A 21784-nucleotide genomic window follows, 5' to 3' on the forward strand; every position below is an offset into this window, starting at 1 on the left:
AGGGTCCCCAATGGAGGAGTTAGAGAAAGGACTAAAGGAGCTGAAAGGGTTTGCAGCCCCATAAGAAGAACAATAATATCAACCAGCCAGACTCCCCAGAGCTCCCAGGGACTAAACCACCAACCAAAGAGTACACATGGCCTCCATGCTCCATCCGCTTATGTAGCAGAGGATGGCCTTGTTGGTCATCAATGGGAGAAGAAGCCCTTGGTCCTGTGAAGGCTTGATGACCCAGTGTAGGGGAATGCCAGGGTGGGGAGGTGGGAGTGGGTGGGTGGGTGGGTGGGTGAGCTCGCTCACAGAATCAGGGAGAAGGGAGGTGGGATAGGTGGGTTCTGGAGGGAAGACCGGGAAAGGAGATAACATTTGAAATGTAAATAAAGAAAATATACAATTAAAGAAAAGATTTTATTTAGACTTTATTTAAATTTATACTAATTTGTCACTCTCTGTGAAGAAGCCAGCATTTGCAGAGAGATAAGTACAGCTTTAATAACTTGTTATTGTATCCTAATGTGAAAATGAACTTTCCTAAACAGATTGCTCTTGTTTGACTATGCCCCTTCCTACATTCAGGTCCTGAAACTTAAGGGCAAGTAGATGCCATTAAGAGATAAGCTGCCAGCATGAACCTGCTACTATTACTCTACTAAATGTCCTTAGTACCATACAGCTCTCTAAGTTCACCTCTCTCTCCTTATAGGTTATCCAATTCTCAGACGTCATCAGAGAAGAAGTTTCTTTGTACAGGGAATGGTTTAGGCAGAAAATCACAATGGTTAAAGTGTGGAAAGTGTGTGACTATGGTGTGCTCAGCCATATCTATATCACACCCCCTCTGCAAGGCTCAAAGACCATCATGGAACACTGGGTAGAGACCCATAGAGCCCGAGGTGGGGGAGCTATTGACAGCCAGTGATATCTAGTGAAGGCAGAATCAGTTATGAGTAAGGGTGTGGCTCCTGGTTAATAGACCATGGAGCAGTGGACACCCACACCGAAGAGCATATCGGCCACACTGGACTTAATGTGTTATTAAATGGGGGGTGAATTTGAGAGCTAGGGGTTGATATGAGAGGAGCTTGGGAAAAGAATTGGGGTGAAACAAACAAAAAAGAGGTAGCCCATGAGAGGTGATGGGGTCCCACAGGCCTTCATCTTGGGAATGGGATCTCATCCTTCCCGTATCCACTGCAGTGAAGAGCTTGCTTCTCTGCTGTGAGTGTCCTTCCCTCATCAGAAACCTGAGCCTCCGGGCACCTCTATCAGGACATATCCAGCCTTGGAAACTGTGAGATGATTACTTTTGTTCTTTAAGAATGACCCAGGCTCAGATAGTCTGTTGGAATAGCACACGTGCACAACGAACCTTGATAATGTCCAGACCCCCATGCTCCTCAGCGAGAACTGTTATAGTATCATCTACACAGCCTAAGAGAAAAGGAAAGCCGGATGAGTAAACACTGGTTTTTAATCTATCACAATAACCGGAGAGAATACAATGACAAAAATTTCCAAATATCATGATATAGTTTTGGTCTCTAAGCTACTAAAACTTGTTTTTATTTAAAGAATTAACTTTCCTTATATGCTTTGACAAAAGCAGAGGCTTAACCACTCAGTTCAGTTCCACACAGGCACTAAATTATAGTAACTTACACAAAGATATAAAAAAAAAAAATCCAAGGAATTTTTGAAGGTGCTGTGTTACTTCATGGTTACAAAATTAATTTGTTTTAATTACATAAGGTCTGGAGAATGACCTCACATATCTCTGGAGATAAAAAGTATAAATTCAGTCTTCAGATACACTTAACACTGCCCCAAATTCCTTGATAGCTGTAGTGTATGGTCTTGGTAAGGAATTAATGAATCAGATAAAATTTTATGCCACTTAGTTAATTCATTGCCTCCTCCCACAGGTTTTATCCTTTGTAACCTGTTACTGGAATTCTGACACGTCACTGCTTCATATGAAATAGTCCTATCAGTTCTCTCTCTTTCGTTAGCATACATTTAACTTCTCTCACTCTGAATTAGATTACACATTTCCTACTACACGTTTCAAATAATACATATGCAAGTTTTAAAGAGAACTGAACATTCTTCCTAGACTGATTTTCATAGACAACCAGTAACATTAGAAAGGCAGCTCAAGGTTTAGATGTGGTTGTGGAAGTACAGTTTCGTATTCTATTAGTTTGATTATAGAAAATAGTTTACTTGGCTAAATCATGAAACTAAGAATTCTTTCCATGGAGGTTCAAGTTCCTTAATGAAGAAAGAAAACTGTTGCATGTTTTAAAAGGCTCTCGTGGGGCTGGTGAGATGGCTCAGTGGGTAAGAGCACCCGACCGCTCTTCTGAAGGTCCAGAGTTCAAATCCCAGCAACCACATGGTGGCTCACAACCATCCATAATGAGATCTGGTGCCCTCTTCTGCAGTGTCTGAAGACAGCTACAGTGTACTTACATATAATAAATAAATCTTTAAAAAAAAAAATAACTACATAGCACGACTGTCTCCAAAATACAAAAATAAAAATTAAAAACAAACAAACAAAAAAAAAAACTTAAAAAAAAAAAAGGCTCTCGTCATGATCTTTTCTAATGCTTACCTCATCACAGCAACTTAAAGACAGAGCACGCCATGCACACGACAGCTATTTCTATACACTGTATTTGGTGGAAAGATAACGAAATGTATGAAACTTACCCAAAGTAAGCAAAAATTTTACTCTTTCAGAAACATCCAAGCTCTGAAACAATTTTCTCCCCTAAATAAAATGGGAAAATAAATTCTTATTAATATTTAGAATTTTCTCCCTGCTCCAGGTATCTTTTGTACCTTAATTGGAGATGATTTTATTGGCACTGCTATTTATTATCAGATTTTACTGATTTTTTAAAATGATCAGCTTGACTGTTGACTATTGTTAACATTCTTAAAAGAGCTGTGTAATATTTATTGCTTGTGGCACTAACATCTAACAATCATTATATCCAAATGTGATTCCAAGCACTGATTACTTTTGAGAACCCCACATCATTGCTAAGTTTTCCTGATCACCAACAGTATTGTTTAGTAAAATACAGAGATGGCCCTGGAAGTCTACCCCTGAAATCCTTACTATGTCTCTTGCTCAAGTAATCCCTTCTCTGCACTGATAACCAGTCACAGCAGTTCCTCCTCTCAAGCAACTTCAGATCGGCATTCCACATCTTCCAATAGAGCTGAGTTTCTGTGTTGTCTTTGTTGCTTTTGGAGCTGGGAACTGAGTCCAGGACTCAAGTTGCTACATCAGGACAGTTGCTAGAACAGTGCAGCATCACGGTATTCCATCCGCAGCCCTTCCTATATGCTTAACTTGAGGCAGTCTTTCTAGGCTGGCCTCAAACTCGGTTCTCCCTAGCTCAGAGTAGCTGGTATTACAGGCTGCTTTAAAGATACACATTGCATTTTAGTTATTTCCTTATCAGTTTGCCTCTAAAACCCCTTAACATGGATTTGGGAGTCAAAATTTTCATCTCCAAAAAATCATGTGTTGAGCAATTGTATGCACAACAAGTTGAATTTTTCTATCACCAGATAATTAAATAACATTGATAAATTACCTTAATCCCTTTACACCACGTCTCTCCTTTTAAAACTGTTGAAGAAACTGAACAGTTCTGAAAATATTTTTAATATTTCAAGATCAAAATTACCATGAGAGAGAGAGCACTGGGGGAAAACCCAGTTGCTGCGTTTCTTTCCTGGTTTTACGTTCTATCACTTGCCTGAAGCATGGGCTGGCCTACGGTAACGCTTTCAGCCGGCCCACAACTTATATAACCAAATACAAACATCTCCATTTAGCACTTAAAATCTTCAAGGATATTGTTCCCATGTATATTTTCAGCTGGCTGCTACTTTTCTGCCACTGTGAACACACACAGATACCACTGTGCACTTAAATTAGAATATATTCCCTTCTACATGCAACATTGAGCTACTTTGGCCTATAATTTGGCCTAGTATTTTTCCCTCAGAACTGTAATTTTAGTCCTGTGCTTCTCACAGTTCTGCATATTCTTCATTTCACTGTCATTCTTGAATGTTGATTTTGTAAATTTAATAATTTAAAATTCATTTATTTGGAATTATGTTTGAATCGGTCGCTCCTGTATATTCACTCCTTGAAAAAATAGGCACTGTCCATCTCACTGTGATTTTAGTGAGAAAAATTCACTTCTGACAACTGTGGGTTTTAAGATTCTTCTCTACAGGGCTGGTGAGATGGCTCAGTGGGTAAGAGCACCCGACTACTCTTCCAAAGGTCTTAAGTTCAAATCCCAGCAACCACATGGTGGCTCACAACCATCTGTAATGAGATCTGACTCCCTCCTCTGGAGTGTCTGAAGACAGCTACAATACAGTGTACTTACATATAATAAAAATAAATAAATCTTTAAAAAAAAAAAAGATTCTTCTCTACAAAAGCGATGAAGTTTACCAAAGGACTTGAAATGCTTTAGCTTTCAGAACGCTGAGCAGGCATGAATTTGCAGAACTCTTTGCTACACTATAGCTTAGAGAGCTTGACCTCTATGTACTATAGTTTTCCAACTTTTAGAAATATAAATTTGTTGGGCGTGGTGGTGCAAGTCTTTAATCCCAGCACTCGGGAGGCAGAGGCAGGCAGATTTCTGAGTTCGAGGCCAGCCTGGTCTACAGAGTGAGTTCCAGGACAGCCAGGGCTATAAAGAGAAAGTCTGTCTTGAAAAACCAAAAAGAATAAAAAGAAAAAAAAAAAGGAAATATAAACTTTAGAAGCCTGCTGCAAAAATCGATAGACAGAGCCAATATGAAGTTGTTATAAACCTCCTTATTTTTTGATAAGTACCCTATCAATATCATCAGCTATTTTTATTATTTGCTATCTTCTGCAGGTTTACCATACCATTTCCAGGTATTTGTATTTTTGTTGGTTTATTAGTTTTTATTTTTTCCACTTAAAAGACCCTGTACTTCCAAAAGGAGGGCTTTGTTTTCTACTTTTGATATTTCCATTATACAGATGTTAGAACATCTGGGTACATCTTCCTTTTCTTTTAACTTTTAATATTTGCAATCTCTTTATCCTTGTGTACAAATGCTTTTGGGAGGATTTCTACTTTTAGTTTTTCCAGTTTCCTAGAATTTATTACATTCTTTGTTTTAGTAATTGCATATATTTCATTAAAACTTTGTTTTCTTGATAGTTTATATAATTGCTTAATGAGCTTAATTACCTTGGGTTTTAGAAAATGTGGTTTTATTTTAAAGTTTTAATGCTATAATTCCTCTATTAGCTGTTCCTTTCTTACTGTGGATATTACTGTTTATGTTTTTTCCTCATGTTCTCATCAGTACCACACCCCTCTCCCACACACTGCAGCAGTGGGAACGTCTCATGGCAGCATGGCTTTGCCACGATCTTAGTGACAGAGTAAACACTTCCTTGCAGTATGATTTTGATACAGCTTTCCACTCATTTTTTTAAAAATATTCCTACTACACAAAAAGTTCCATTTGCTAGGTGCTGGTATGATATTCACTTGTATCTTAATATTGTTTATAAAATTCTAAGTGTTGAATTACACAGACTATTTAGACTTATCTATAGCCTGTCATACTTGCACTGGATGCCCAAACTAAGGACATAACCAAGTGACATAAAACTCATAGAAAAACGAAACTTTCCTTTTATTGAATTCGTTCAACACTGTACCCTTCAAATGTTATAGACTGAAATATAATTATGAGCTCTGATATAATAGTCTATTTATATCTATTCAATTTGCACAACAAAATATTTTATTACTATGTAAACTTCCTCTCTAAAAAGCAAATGCTAATGATCACACAATTTATTTTATTAGTTTAATATTTCTTTATACATACCACACAAAGCTCAAATAAAATTATCCCAAGAGACCATACATCTGATTTGGGGCCAGAAGGCAATGGTTTTTCACTTGGCACATGATCAGTAGTTTTGGGAATTCCTTGTGCAATTACCTCAGGTGCCAGGTATGAGGGATACCTGCAACATGTGTGAAAAGAACAAAGAATTACATGTGCTACAATGATGACAGAAACAGCAGCACATTCTTATAACTACTGCATGAAATGTAAAATTCCCACATGACTAACCCCATAGTCTATATTTATGTATTTAGGAATACACACATTGTACATACACAAACACATATACATATGTAGCAAAACAATTAAAGAAAAAAAGGTTGAGATTTTGAAAGAATTGGGTTGGGAGTACATAGGAGGGTTTGGAGGGAGGAAAGGGAAAGGGAAAATAATTATAATCATAAACTTTTTAAAAATTTTTAGAAATTCTAATATTTTAATAGTTCAGTCTCTTAAAAAAATCAAACCAGGTCATAGTCATAATCAGATTCAAGCAAATCAGAATTCACATTATAAATATCTAGCTATCCAAGAATATTATGAATCCAGAATGGAATTATTAGGCACAACATGAACGCAATTTCTATTTTAGTGTCACATGTATGTGTGTGTGTGTTTCTCAAGTTTACTCATGAGCACCATAATCTCAACCTTTTCCCTTCATTAACATTATTTTACAACAATAACAACTTTAGGCAAAATATATGCAAATACATGTAACATTCCCTCATACTATCATTGTCAAAGTTCATAGTCATGTAAAATACAATTCATTCAAGTCTGGATATTTACCTTGAATAAAACTAGATCATTAAATTATAAAATATTCATTGTGATGATATAAATACTCTTTCAATATTCTCATGTATTATATATACACCTGTAATAACATTTGTCCTCAGGTGGTAATACTGTTTTATAAGGGAATACGTGGAGTCTGTAGAAATAGCGACAGCCTAATGAAAAAGCACCAGATGTAATGGTCTACCTAGCATTTCTGTTCCACTCTGTGACACACTCTGTGCGTCTTTATGTCATGGCACCAGAGATGGCCTTGTACATGCCATGCAATTGCTCTGCCCAACAGACCTGTATTTCATTTCAGTACAATATCCCTGGGCTTTCTCCTTCAGCAGGAAGGAATAGCGATGCCCCCACCCCGACACTTGTGAATACTAATACATAACCATTGACTTCCCATACATTGATTCAAAACCACAGTACACGTAATGGAAAGCTAAGGAAAGCTACAATTAAATTGGTAGGTCAAAAAATTTTGGACAGAAGCAAAGAACTAACTTTTGCTCTAAATATTCAGGTCCTCTTTAACCAGACAGAAATTCACAAAGAGCCTTTAATGAAACCGGCTCTTTAATGGAGGGCATCATCTTTCAGGGGCTTTCTCTTCAGTGTTTCATTTAACACTCAACAGAAACTACTAGAACTTTACTTTGAATGTGGCTGCTCAGTACTGCAGGTGGCTTTCATCATCTGCAGTTTTCACAGGGCATTAAGCTACTGTCCAGTCACAGTGAATGCCCACTTTCTAATTCTGTCCGAGTTTTGAAGCAGATGGTAACACTTATGTGCCTTAGTATCTGTCACTGGACTCAGCTGTGCACCTCCTCGGATGGAAAGGCTCTTCCTGGCCCGGCTGCTTGATCACTTATTTTATTTTTCCTGGCTAATGTTTCACACTTTGCTCTTTATATTTTCCAGTAAGATCCTTTGAAACTCAGACTTCAAAGCAAGCTGCACTGAGTGCTAAAACAAGACCACGTCTACCAAAGTGTTTTAAATTCAAAATAATTGATAGGCTTTAAGAAAACTCACTTCTATTTCACCAGAAACTAATGTAACCTTAAATGTAAGTCAAAAACTTAAAATAACTTCTTTTTTTTTTTTTTTGGTTTTCTGAGACAGGGTTTCTTTGTGTAGTCCTGGCTGTCCTGGAACTCACTCTGTAGACCAGACTGACCTCAAACTCAAAAATACGTGTGCCTATTAAAATAACTTTTGTGTTATGTTTTTGGTTTTCTTTCATGGAAATTAAAGAAGTCAAAATATGATGATTTGCAGATGATATGACAGTATACTTAAGTGACCCCAAAAATTCCACCAGAGAACTCCTAAACCTGATAAACATCAGGGCGAGAAGAAGTTAGGGAAGCAACACCCTTCTCAATAGTCACAAATAATATAAAACACCTTGGTGTGACTCTAACTAAGCAAGTGAAAGATCTGTATGATAAGAACTTCAAGTCTCTGAAGAAAGAAACCGAAGAAGATCTCAGAAGATGGAAAGATCTCCCATACTCATGGATTGGCAGGATTAATATAGTAAAAATGGCCATCTTTAAAAATTTTTTTTAATTTTTAAAAATTTTTATTAGATATCTTCTTTATATACATTTCAAATGCTATCCCAAAAGTTCCCCATACCCCTCACCCCCCACCCCGCCACGCTCCTCCACCCACCTACTCCCACACCCTGGCCCTGGCATTCCCCTGCACTGGGGCACATGAAGTCTGCAATACCAAGGGGCCTCTCTTCCCAGTGATGGCTGACTACGCCATCTTCTGCTACATATGCAGCCAGAGACACAAGCTCTAGGGGTACTGGCCAGTTCACATTGTTGTTCCACCTATAGGGTTGCAGACCCCCTCAACTCCCTGGGTGCTTTCTCTAGCTTCTCCATTGGGGGCCCTGTGTTCCATGTTATAGATGACTGTGAGAATCCACTTCTGTATTTGCCAGGCACTGGCATAGCCTCATACAAGACAGCTATACCAGGGTCCCTTCAGCAAAGTCTTGCTGACATATGCAACAGTGTCTGGGCTTGGTGGCTGATTATGGGATGGATCCCCGGGTGGGGCAGTCTCTGGATAGTCCATCCTTTTGTCTTAGCTCCAAACTTTGTCTCTGTAACTCCTTTCATGGATATTTTGTTCCCTATTCTAAGGAGGATTGAAGTATCCACACGTTTATCTTCCCTTTTCTTGATTTTCTTGTGTTTTGCAAATTATATCTTGGGTATTCTAAGTTTTTGGGCTAATATCCACTTTTCAGTGAGTGCCTATTTAATGACTTCTTTTGTGATTGGGTTACCTCACTAAGGATGATACCCTCCAGATACATCCATTTGTCCAAGAATTTCATAAATTCATTGTTTTTAATAGCTGAGTAGTACTCCATTGTGTAAATGTACCACATTTTCTGTATCCATTCTTCTGTTGAGGAACATCTGGGTTCTTTCCAGCTTCTGGCTATTATAAATAAGGCTGCTATCAACATAGTGAAGGATGTGTTCTTATTACCGGTTGTAACATCTTCTGGGTATATGCCCAGGAGAGGTATTGCTAGAACCACCGGCAGCACCACGTCCAATTTTCTGAGGAACCGCCAGACCGACCTCCAGAGTGGCTGTAAAAGCCTGCAATCCCACCAGCAATGGAGGAGTGTTCCTCTTTCTGCACATCCTCGCCAGCATCTGCTGACTGAATTTTTGATCTTAGCCATTCTGACTGGTATGAGGTGGAATCTCAGGGTTGTTTTGATTTGCATTTCCCTGATGATTAAGGATGTTGGACATTTTTTTCAGGTGCTTCTCAGCCATTCGGTATTCTTCAGGTGAGAATTCTTTGTTTAGCTCTGTACCCTATTTTTTAATGGGGTTATTTGAATTTCTGGAGCCCAACTTCTTGAGCTCTTTGAATATTGGATATTAGTCTCCTATCAGATTCAGGATTGGTAAAAATTCTTTCCCAATCTGGTGGTGGCCTTTTTGTCTTATTGACAGTGTCTTTTGCCTTACAGAAGCTTTGCAAATTTTATGAGGTCCCATTTGTCAATTCTTGATCTTACAGCACAAGCCATTGCTGTTCTGTTTAGGAATTTTTCCCCTGTGCCCATATCTTCGAGGCTTTTCCCCACTTTCTCCTCTATTAATTTCAGTGTCTCTGGTTTTATGTAGAGGTCTTTGATCCACTTAGACTTGAGCTTTGTATAAGGAGATAAGAATGGGTCAATAGCAATTGTGATAAAAACTGGATAGTACAAAAAAACCACCAACAGATTGGGAAAGGATCTTTACCTATCCTAAATCAGATAAGGGACTAATATCCAATATATATAAAGAACTCAAGAAGGTGGACTCCAGAAAGTCAAATAACCCCATTAAAAAATGGGGCTCAGAACTGAACAAAGAATTCTCACCTGAGGAATACCGAATGGCAGAGAAGCACCTGAAAAAATGTTCAACATCCTTAATCATCAGGGAAATGCAAATCAAAACAACCCTGAGATTCTACCTCACACCAGTCAGAATGGCTAAGATCAAAAATTCAGGTGACAACAGATCCTGGTGAGGATGTGGAGAAAGAGGAACACTCCTCCATTGTTGGTGGGATTGCAAGCTTGTACAACCACTCTGGAAATCAGTCTGGCGGTTCCTCAGAAAATTGGACATAGTACTACCGGAGGATCCAGCAATACCTCTCCTGGGCATATATCCAGAAGATGTCCCAACCGGTAAGAAGGACACAAGCTCCACTATGTTCATAGCAGCCCTATTTATAATAGCCAGAAGCTGGAAAGAACCCAGATATCCCTCAACAGAGGAATGGATATAGAAATTATGGTACATTTACACAATGGAGTACTACTCAGCTATTAAAAAGAATGAATTTATGAAATTCATAGCCAAATGGATGGACCTGGAGGGCATCATCTTCAGTGAGGTAACACAATCACAAAGGAACTCACACAATATGTATTCACTGATAAGTGGATATTAGCCCAAAACTTAGGATACCCAAGATATAAGATACAATTTGCTAAACGCATGAAACTCAAGAAGAATGAAGACCAAAGTGTGGACACTGTGCCTCTTCTTAGAATTGGGAACAAAACACCCATGGAAGGAGTTACAGAGACAAAGTTTGGAGCTGTGATGAAAGGATGGACCATCTAGAGACTGCCGTATCCAGGGATCCATCCCATAATCAGCTTCTAAACGCTGACACCATTGCATACACTAGCAAGATTTTGCTGAAAGGACCCAAATATAGCTGTCTCTTGTGAGACGATGCCGGGGCCTAGCAAACACAGGAGTGGATGCTCACAGTCAGCTATTGGATGTATCACAGGGCTCCCAATGGAGAAGCTAGAGAAAGTACCCAAGGAGCTAAAGGGATCTGCAACCCTATAGTTGGAACAACATGATGAACTAACCAGTACCCCGGAGCTCTTGTCTCTAGCTGCATATGTATCGAAAGATGGCCTAGTCGGCCATCACTGGAAAGAGAGGCCCATTGGACTTGCAAACTTTATATGCCCCAATATAGGGGAATGCCAGGGCCAAAAGAATGGGAATGGGTGGGTAGGGAAGTGGGGGGCGCTATGGGGGACTTTTGGGATAGCATTGGAAATGTAATTGAGGAAAATATGTAATAAAAAATATTAAAAATTAAAAAAAACTGGATAGTACTGGTACAGTGACAGACAGGTAGATCAATGGATTAGAATCTAAGACCCAGAAATGAACCCACACACCTATGGTCATTTGATCCTTGACAAAGGAGCTAAAACCATCCAGTGGAAAAAAGACAGCATTTTCAACAAATGATGCTGGCTCAACTGGAGGTTAGCATGCAGAAGAATGCAAATTAATTCATTCTTATGCAAAATTGATTATTCTTAAACAAAGCTTCTGTAAGGCAAAGGTCACTGTCAATAAGACAAAAAGGCAACCAACAAATTGGGAAAAGATCTTTACCAATCCTAAATCCGATAGAGGGCTAATATAAGTTAGACTCCAGAGAAACAAATTACCCCATTTAAAAATGGGGTAAAGAGCTAAACAAAGAATTCTCAAGTGAGGAATACCAAATGGCTGAGAAGCACCTTAAAAAAATTGTCAGCCGGGCGTGGTGGCTCACGCCATTAATGCCAGCACTTGAAAGGCAGAGGCAGGCGGATTTCTGAGTTCGAGGCCAGCCTGGTCTACAAAGTGAGTTCCAGGACAGTCAGGGCTATACAGAGAAACCCTGTCTCGAAAATTCAGGTCACAGCAGATACTGTCGAGGATGTGGAGAAAGAGGAATACTCCTCCATTGCTGGTGGAATTGCAAGCTTGTACAACCACTCTGGAAATCAGTTTGGTGGTTCCTCACAAGGTTGGACATAGTACTACCTAAGGACTCAGCAATATCACTCCTGGGCATATACCCAGAAGATGCTCCAACAGGTAAGAAGGACACATGCTCCACTATGTTCATAGCAGCTTTATTTATAGTAGCCAGAAGCTGGAAAGAACCCAGATGTCAGTCAACAGATGAATGGATACAGAAAACGTGGTACTTTTACACAATGGAGTACTACTCAGCTATTAAAAACAATGGATTTATGAAATTCTTAGGCAAATGGATGGATCTGGAGGATATCATCCTGAGTGAGGTAATCCAATCACAAAAAACACACATGATATGCACTCACTGATAAGTGGATATTAGCCCAGAAGCTTGGATTACCCAAGATACAATTCACAAACCACATGAAACTCAAGCAGAAGGAAGACCAAAATGTAGATACTTCCATCCTTCCTAGAAGGGGGAACAAAATACCCATGGAAGGAGTTACAGTGAGAAAGTGTGGAGCAGAGACTAAGGGAATGACCAGCCAGAGACTCCCCCACCTGGGGATCCATTCCATATACCATCACCAAACCCAGACACTACTGTGGATGTCAACAAGTGCTTGCTGACAGGAGCCGATATAGCTGTCCCCTGAGAGGCTCTGCCAGTGCCTGACAAATACAGAGGTTGATGTTCACAGCCATCCATTGGATAGAGCACAGGGTCCTCAATGAAGGAGCTACAGAAAGTACCCAAGGAGTTGAAGCGGTTTACAGCTCCATAGGAAGAATAACAATATGAACCAACCACTACCCCCAGAGCTCCCAGGAACTAAAACCATCATCCAAAGTGTACACATGGTGGGACTCATGGCTCCAGCTACATATGTAGCAGAGGATGGCCTAGTCAGTCATCAATGGGGGGAGAGGCTCTTGGTCCTGTGAAGGCTCTATGCCCCAGTGTAGGGGAATGCCAGGGTCAGGAAGCGGGAATGGGTGGGTTGGTGAGCAGGGGGAGGGGGGAGAAGTTAAGGGGAGGGAGTTTTCGAAGGGAGACCAGGAAAGGGGACAACATTTGAAATGTAAATAAAAGAAAATATCTAATAAAATTAAAAAAAAAAAAGAAATTGATTTAGACCAAATGCAGAAGTAATAGTCACACCTCACACTGCTCTTATGGCAAGTGGTAACAATCACTCAAGGAAGCAGCTTGAGCTTAACTAAGATCTTTAATAATAATAAAAAAAAAGTGTTAGCTATTAGTATAACATTTTTATGTTTATGAATAAAATTGTATTCAACCATTGAACTTCTGTGAAATATTAAGATTATGAATTTGCATAACTTAATAAATAAACCATCCATACAGAAAAGCCACCCATTTAAGAATGAGTTGCTGGAGGACAAGAACTCATAATAGATTTGTGCATAAAATAGGCAGAGCAGAACGTGCTCAATAAGGTTTCCTTACTAACTAAAGTCTCAACAGCCTGGACTATACAGTGAGTTCAAGGCCAGCTTGAGGCATTGGTACTAAGGAACAAACAACTAAAACAGAGAAGAAAGCTAGAGGCCAGGCATGATGGAGCACACCTTTGATCCTAGCACTCTGGAAGCAGAAGCAGGTGAATGGATCTCTGTGAGTTTGAGGCCAGTCTGTTCTACACAGTGAGTCCCATGGCACTCAGGGCTATATTGAGCAAACCTATTTCAAAAACCAAAAGGAAAAAAAAAAAAGGAAAAAAATCTACAATCTAAGTTTTTAGAATAAAGGAGAATTTTTTTCAAATCTAAAAAGTTTTAAGTAATATTCTGCTTTGACATTGTCTTCATGCCTGCCTATCATGACTCACAGTGCTAGCATGGTAGAACTGAATCTGGGTGCCCAAGGAGAAAACCCTCGGGAATGCTATTAAAAACAGTCTGCCGCAGGTGAGAGAATGTGATGACCAGTTCTAGGGTAGGGAACAATGTGCCAACTGTGGTTTGCCCATGTTCATCATGGTTCTGAAGTTAAGTAAGAAAAGTCCTGATTGTGAAATATAAGCTTAAGTCTTAGGAATAAAGATCCAAGAGGTCTACTCTTAGACTACTACAAAAATATCAGACATAACAAACTCAGTCACACTAAATGAAAGACAGCATACATAAATAGACAGTAAAATGTTAACATGGAGAAGCTGAAGGACAATCAGCAATTCTTTTCCTTACTTGTGAGGAATAATGTAATTTAAGGAAAAGAGTTACACTAGAGGAATGTCTTAGAGGAAGGAACCATACAATAATAATACAACAGCCTCTATCAGAAACATATCTAAATATAGCATGAAATAAAGTTCCATTCATTTCATGGAGGGCACCGTACATAACAAACAGTTAAATAAATAGACTTCTTTAAACATACTTCTCTCTATAGAGAATTTACCCCATTACCTCCAATGTTCATAATGAGTTAACTTGAATTTAAAAAAACAATTTAATCTTAGAGAATAAGAAATTAAATAAACGTAAAACATTAAATTGAAAGTACAACAAGCACTGTTTTTCAGTCTATAGATGAACACACAGTATCATTAAGAATCTGGTCAACTTTCTTACCATAAGCCACTTAATTCTAAATAAAATGCAACTAATTAAGGAATATCAAAAGGTAAACGTGGCCAATGACTTGTGACTCTTTATGCCTGTTATATTAAAAATCAATTCAGCAATTTCAGGGACACTGGGAAAATAGCCATTGTTTACTTGTCAACAAAGTATCTAAAAATTAAGATGTAGTAAGTAAAGAGGAGCTGTTTTCATGTCAAAAATAACTAACCAGACACACATAATCAAAGTTCACCGAGGTTAAAATAGAATTAAAAATAGAGATAAATAGCCCTTACCCTATTGGGAAATCGACATCATCACCATGGGCTGTCATGTGATAAAGTCCAAATTTAGCCAGTTTAATATGGCCCTACAATGAAAAGAGAAAGTCAGTAAGAAATACCTTAATACAATTGCCTAATAAACTTGTTCATATGTTTTATAAATAAGAGAAATATCATGCAATCCAATATAATGTTTTTAAGGATTTACTTTATGTATATATATGCATGTCTGAGTGTATATCGCAGGATACCCAAAGATATCAGAAGTGTGCATCAGATTCATTGGAAGCGCAGTTGGCGGCAGTCATGTGAGCGGCCTGATGTGGATGCAGGAAACTGGACTAAGGTCCTCTGGACAACAGCACGTATTCTTAACCACAGAGCTGTCTCTCCAGGCACACACATATAATCTGACAGTGTGTAAATACTTGTGGGCACAGACGTCCACATATACTAATATATGTTCAAGTGTCTAGTCAGAGGTTGGACAGCACTTGCTGCTCTTGCACAGGAGCCAGGTTCAGTTACCAGGATTCTCATGGCTGCAAGCAACTCTCCGTAACTCAGTTCCCCAACCCCTGATGCCCTCTTTTGGTCTCTGAGGGCATCACGCTTGAGCGTGGGGCACAAGTAAATGTGCAGGCAAAAACACCCAGAAAGTTTTACAGAAAGGAAAAATAAATGTTTTTTTTTTTAAAGTGTCAAATCAAAATTTCCTTGAACACCTTTGTCATTCACATTAGCAAAGCATCAAGACTTTAAGAAGAAAAAAAAGGTTAAAGTTATCATTTCTTTGAATCTTTGATTATAGCGTTTAATAGAAATTTTGCTAAGGATTTTTTCAAGGGGCTTGAAAAGATCATTAGCTAAAACAGCACTTCTCTTATATTTATGGTTGTGAGCCCAGCTTTTAATGGCCGAGCCATCTCTCCAGTCTGTGAAACAGTAATTCTTAGTGTGAAAATTTTACAGGTAATAAAAGTGAAGGTTTTCAAAAATTTGTTAGATTTCTAGTTATCTTTTTTATTGTCTAAGAACAACAATAACAGTCATTAATGTGAGCTCAATAAAAAGGTAAGCATAAGTTTTATGTCTCCTAAAATGTTCCTTTCAGACTTAGGTTTTCTTTTTGTAAAGCTTATTTGAAATGTAATGTGGTTTGTCTGCTCAGGCATCGCTCTGCATTACAAACTGTACTGAAAACATCCTCGCTGGTTGTGGCAAGGATGCTTCACTGCTATGAATCAGACATTAGTGAGTGTTGCTTTCTCCTTCTGATTTTTTTTTTTTTTTTAATTTTCAAGGCAGGGTTTCTCTGTGTAGCCCTGGCTGTCCTGGAACTCACTCTGTAGACCAGGCTGGCCTCGAACTCAGAAATTCACCTGCCTCTGCCTCCCAAATGCTGGGATTAAAGGTGTGCGCCACCACTGCCCGGCTTCTTTGTGATTTTTTAATCCCATAGAGTAGCCACATTAAATTTTGAGATTCAGAAAATAATTATATAGAAATAATTGTCCCCAAATTACCCAGAAGCTATTCCTATATTTATGGGAAAATTAAATTATGATTATTCCATTTTGCTATCCATTAGTGTAGGGGGTTACTACATCAGATTTCTAGTAGGAAAGAAGTAATCCCACAGAAAGGGGCTAGGTGTGCAGATGGCAGATGAGATCTGTGAAACGGGAAAGGAAGAGTGAAGATATAAAACAACATGGCTGTGCTTATAATAACAGCATTCCACATGAATGGCTGACACTGTTGTCTAAAGGTGTAAGAACTGATGGGCAGGAACAAGCGGGGAGGCTCTCTCTCCATCCTTCCTGTGATCTGTCATGTAGTGGGGATCAGCTCAGTTCACACAAGACACAGCCCGTTGAAAGATAAGTAAACTAAAGCACACAGCTAGAAACTAAGCTGGGGAATAGTAGAGAATAATCCATCAATAGAATTTAAAAATTGTTCTTTCTATCTGCTACATCTATCACTTTCACAGTCTACAAATATTCTGAAAACACATTGTTAGTCTACGTCTGATCAATGCAGAATTTTAGTAGTTTTCATTCTTAGCAATATAAAAGTATCTATCATGAAGTGAAAATTACCTTCCGATCCAACAGGATGTTATGAGGAGACAACGCCCGGTGTACTATGCCATGCTTGTTCAAGTACTGCAAGCCCTCAAGTACTTCATATGCTATGCACAAAACTGTTGAATGACTAAAAAGAAAGCAAACATCAAAGATCAGTTACCAAGCAAATACAGAGTCTGTTTTAAGGAATAAAGTGAGACATAATAAAAAATTCAGACAGTGATGTTTTTACTGTACCTCTTCCACCCGAAGGAAGGGGAACAGGCACAGCTCAAAAACATTCTACATATTTTGGGATTTCCAGATTATAACAAAACAGATGTCATATAGTCTAGGCTACAATAAAGAAAGGCTTTGTTTTCCCTGGGAAAGACTTGAAGTTTGGGTGACTTATAGCAAAATGAGATGCACTTGCCACTGACAGGCTTGGTGTTTTAACAAATTACCAGTTTATTTAAAAACATTTGGGACAAATCAATAAAAGCCATGTACTCTGTACAAACAAAAACAAAACAACTAAGTCCATGAAAATATGATGTATTTTATACTATATAGACATTATATATTTCCATATCACCTTGTGAATCATTCCAGTAATTCATGACTTATCAAACACAAGTTTTAAATCTTCCCCACCCTCTCTATGTCAAGTCTCATAGAGATGCCCATTTTCCTCATCATTTCTCCTACCTCTCTCACCCTGTTTGTCCCTGAGTTTCTTTAATATATACTGAGAAGAACAACAACAACAACAACAAAAAATCATTCAATCCAACCTTCCAATATTATCAGTTAATATTTTAATATGAGGGTTTTTTCTAGCCATGTTTTATTTTTTAAAATTAATATCTGAAAGCAGCCACAAAAAGTATATTTTAAAAGAATTATAAATCTTGAGGCAATAGTAAAGATTAGATGTAATCACTGTTTATTGTTGTTGTTGGTGGTGGTGGATTTTTTTTGAGACTGGGTTTCTCTGTGTAACAAATGGCTCTGTCTGTCCTGGAATTCACTTTGTAAACCAGGCTGATCTTGAACTCAATGCAATCTGCCTACCTCTGGGCGCTGGAATTAAAGACCTGTAAAATCATTAAGAGGTTATAAACAGGACAAAAAGAAATCAAAGGGGAAACAGCAAGCAACTGATGATGACTACTGCACAGCAATTATGTTAAATGCCAAGGCCCAGCCTTGGCCTGAGAGGGGTTCTGAGAGAGCAGTGAGACAAAGGACTCTGGTCAAATCCTGGGTCCACCTCAAGACAGCTTTCCAGACTGCTTTTTCTTTGTTCTGCTCCAGACAGTTCTCCAAGCAGTTTTCTCTTGCTAGTCTAAAAATTCTCTGAATAGCTCATCTCTTGCAGATAAGCCCAGCACATTTTTTTTTTAAACATTGCAAAAGAATTCTGAGATTTTCCTGCCCCAGGTAAGCACAGATGATAACTGGCTGGGACCCCTGAAATGACCATTTCTACCACAGCTGGGCCTAACTTTGCTCTGGGGAAGGTGGACCCTGAATTTAGGAATCTGCCTGCCCTTGTATGCTTAAACAAAACCTTACCTGGGTGAGGTCTCCAAATGTTTTCATCTCCTTCCTTAGTATCATTCTGACAGGCTGGCCCACCAAGCAGCTGCTTTTACTCCTTTAGATTTGTGAAGCCCTCATACGATTCATATTTCATCCTTCGATTTTGCACTATTGATAAATTATGTACATATCTATATATATACATAGATACATATTTTAAAGATTTATTTATTTTATGTATGTGAGTATGCTGTTGCTGTCTTCAAATACACAAGGGCATTGGATCCCATTACAGATGGTTGTGAGCCACCATGTAGTTGCTGGGAATTTAACTCCAGACCTCTAGAAAAGTAGTCAGTGCTCTTAACCTCTGAGACATCTCTCTAGCCCCTGAAATTATATATTTTGGACTCTTGTTTGTTGAGTTCTTTTCCATAGCTTTAGGGGCTGTCCCAAGGTCCCAGCATTTACAATTTTGCTGAGACATTAGACACATCTTCATCTCCCAGACTTGTGCTGTCTCTATCATGGAGTCATTTACATTAATAGGGAGGATATTCCATGAAGGATGAATGTAAACATATGTACATTATTATACAAACAAGTCTTACACCCACAACAGCCATCAATACTCATGGTGGCCCATGCCCTATTGGCCCTGTCTTAGGGCCAGGAGCCATTTCGTTCCACCCCCACAAAGGCCATTCCAGACTCTGAAGTTAGATGTTAGTGGTACTACTTAACCATTCAAAGATAACACTTGTCAGATCTGATAAGCATTAAGATTCAAGTATACTTGGCAAGGGAAAACACTAAAAAAGACATAGGTAATAGGAAAAAGATTGATTAACAAATCAGTGGTTACCATAGGTTTGGGGGACTACACAGGAATATAAGGAGACCTTGAGGCTATTGGAATTGTTCTATATCTTAGTTTTGATGAGACCTTGCTTATCATACTAATATAACTATACATTTACATGGTAAGTGGTAAGATATTAGAATTAGACCTCAATAAAACTTACTTTAAAATAGTAAATGAAATACATTTTCTTTAAAAAATTATTACTAAAACTTGATCCTCTTTCCTAAATCTAAAGTACAAGAAAGAGCAAAAGGTGAAAAAGTTTTAGTCCTCTTTTCTCTTGTCACTGGGTTGACAACCCTCCCCACAAGGCCCATGGGCTAACAGACCCTCATGCCAGGCATGAGCCCTTCCCTGCTGTTGGTGCTGGTAGGTAGTCCTAGGGACCCCCAAGCAACATAGGCTTCATTGTTTCCCTTGATTACTTCTCAGCAGTTGCAGGGAAGCCCCCAGTGCTGAAGAAACAGCACCCTTGGATTGCAGGACTTGGATCATCAAAACTGACCAAACATGAATGTCTCCTTCCTGGGATCTAGCTTTCTTACTACCAGAGAGTCCTATGTCACCTTCCAAAGAAGGGACACAACTAAGGTTCTACCCCAATGTGACACTCCCATGAACCGTAGCAACCTGGGGTACAAGGTCCATGTAAAGGTGCAACTCTGGAGGGCAGTCAACAGCTGTCCAAGTGGACATGAGGACCACTCAATGGGAGGAGAGCCATGTCTAGTGCTGAAACCGTAGCCAAGCTCTAGGACTAGTGAGGCTCTTAGAAGAGAGCCTCCTGCCTCCACCTTGCTACACCAGCCTAGCTCCTCAACCACATTCTAAGCGTTGTCTTTGCACGGAGACATGAGTGTGCTTCTCACTCCACGTAAAAAGATTCTTCTCTCGACAGCAAATGGAAACCATTGCAGAAACTGGATAAAATTCAGAGATGGATGGATTGTGGGAAACTTTTGCCCAATGAACACTTCTACAGCACAGCTCCTGCATCTAGGGCTCAGGGAAGACTACTAAGAAAGGAGATGAAAAGATTCAGAATACCAAGAAAGCTGCTGTAGGACTGACTTAGAAAGGGCTGCATGAATAAGACTTGAACAATGACAATATCAACAGACATGCTAACAAGAAAGGGGGAAATCTCACAGGGTCCCACCCTAGACAAAGAACTACAGGCTGAGAGAAGGAGGTTTAGCCTCTCCCAGAGACTTAGTTACCTAATCTAACACAGCTAGCCCTGAAATCTTATATGCACACATAACAAGAGTGCACTCAGCAGGCTGGATTTACATATTGTGCATATATTTATATGTAACTATAATATTTTTTAAAGAGGCTATCAGTTTTATAGTAGGGGATATGGTAGGGGCTGAAGGGAAGAAAGAAAAGGTAAGAAGTGATGTATAAATATATTTTAATTAAAATGCTCAAAAATTCTAAGTGGAACAAACTTCATTTAAGCATCTCATTTGGTTCTATAAGTTAACTTTAGCTCTTCTTTTTATTCTTGCTCTCTCTCTCTCTCTCTCTCTCTCTCTCTCTCTCACACACACACACACACACACACACACACACACACCTTTACAGTACCTTTACAAATTAATGCCATATTCAGCAGTGACACTAGAGGTCCTCAGCTGCATTGTATTTCAACACAGACTGCTCATGGAATTGGAATCAAATGTTTACAGTGACTGTTTTCATTAAACCAATTTTGAAACAGTTGAATACAGAAGACTTGTTCTACTTTTCATAGTGTGCTTTTATAAATTGACATGATATTGGATTTGTATGTCAAAAATGCATTCATGTTAAAATGAAGGGGTGTGTATATCAAAATAAATTTTCTTAATATGGTAAATTAGTTTGATGATGAAATCTTTTTAAGTAAAGTAATTATAACGGATAAAAATATCTAATAGTTAACATATTACAGTTCACTTGACCATGTACAGTAAAAAGCAGGAGATGGCTCAGCAAGTAAAAGCACTTGTTGCCAACCCTGGTGGCCTGAGTTTGATCCCTAGAACCCAAACAGTTGAAGGAGCGAACCAACTCCAGCAAATTGCTCGCTGACCTCTCCACTTGTGTGCATCCCCTCCCCCAATAAACACACAGCATTAAGGCTTTGTCTAAACCACACAACTCCAAAGTCAGAATCTTGTAAATAACTAACATTAAGTACCACGTTTGAGTCAGTAAATTTTAGATTCTGTGCTTTGGTTTAAAGTGATACGCTCCACATAGCCTCAGGCACTTGAATCATTGGTTCCCACTGTCTTGGAAGTACAAGGACCTTTTGGATATCATGTCTAGTTGGGACACACAAGGAACCTGGGA

At 38.9% G+C, this 21784-nt stretch overlaps 1 protein-coding gene across 3 annotated transcripts in view; it reads right to left on the minus strand.

The window, feature by feature from the left end:
- Positions 1-21784, minus strand: part of Tbck (TBC1 domain containing kinase) — a 158271-nt gene that overhangs the window by 117084 nt on the left and 19403 nt on the right. For all 3 annotated transcript variants that reach the window (XM_021157536.3, XM_029474919.2, XM_029474920.2), the window contains exons 4-8: positions 17062-17176; positions 14969-15042; positions 5926-6067; positions 2716-2776; positions 1370-1431 (exon numbers count right to left, since the gene is read on the minus strand). In XM_021157536.3, coding sequence (XP_021013195.1) covers positions 1370-1431; positions 2716-2776; positions 5926-6067; positions 14969-15042; positions 17062-17176 — 454 coding nt within the window. The remainder of the gene's footprint in view (positions 1-1369; positions 1432-2715; positions 2777-5925; positions 6068-14968; positions 15043-17061; positions 17177-21784) is intronic.

Source organism: Mus caroli, unplaced genomic scaffold (assembly GCF_978045245.1).
Source record: "Mus caroli unplaced genomic scaffold, Mus_caroli_1 scaffold_3, whole genome shotgun sequence".
NCBI classification, from domain to species: Eukaryota; Metazoa; Chordata; class Mammalia; order Rodentia; family Muridae; genus Mus; species Mus caroli.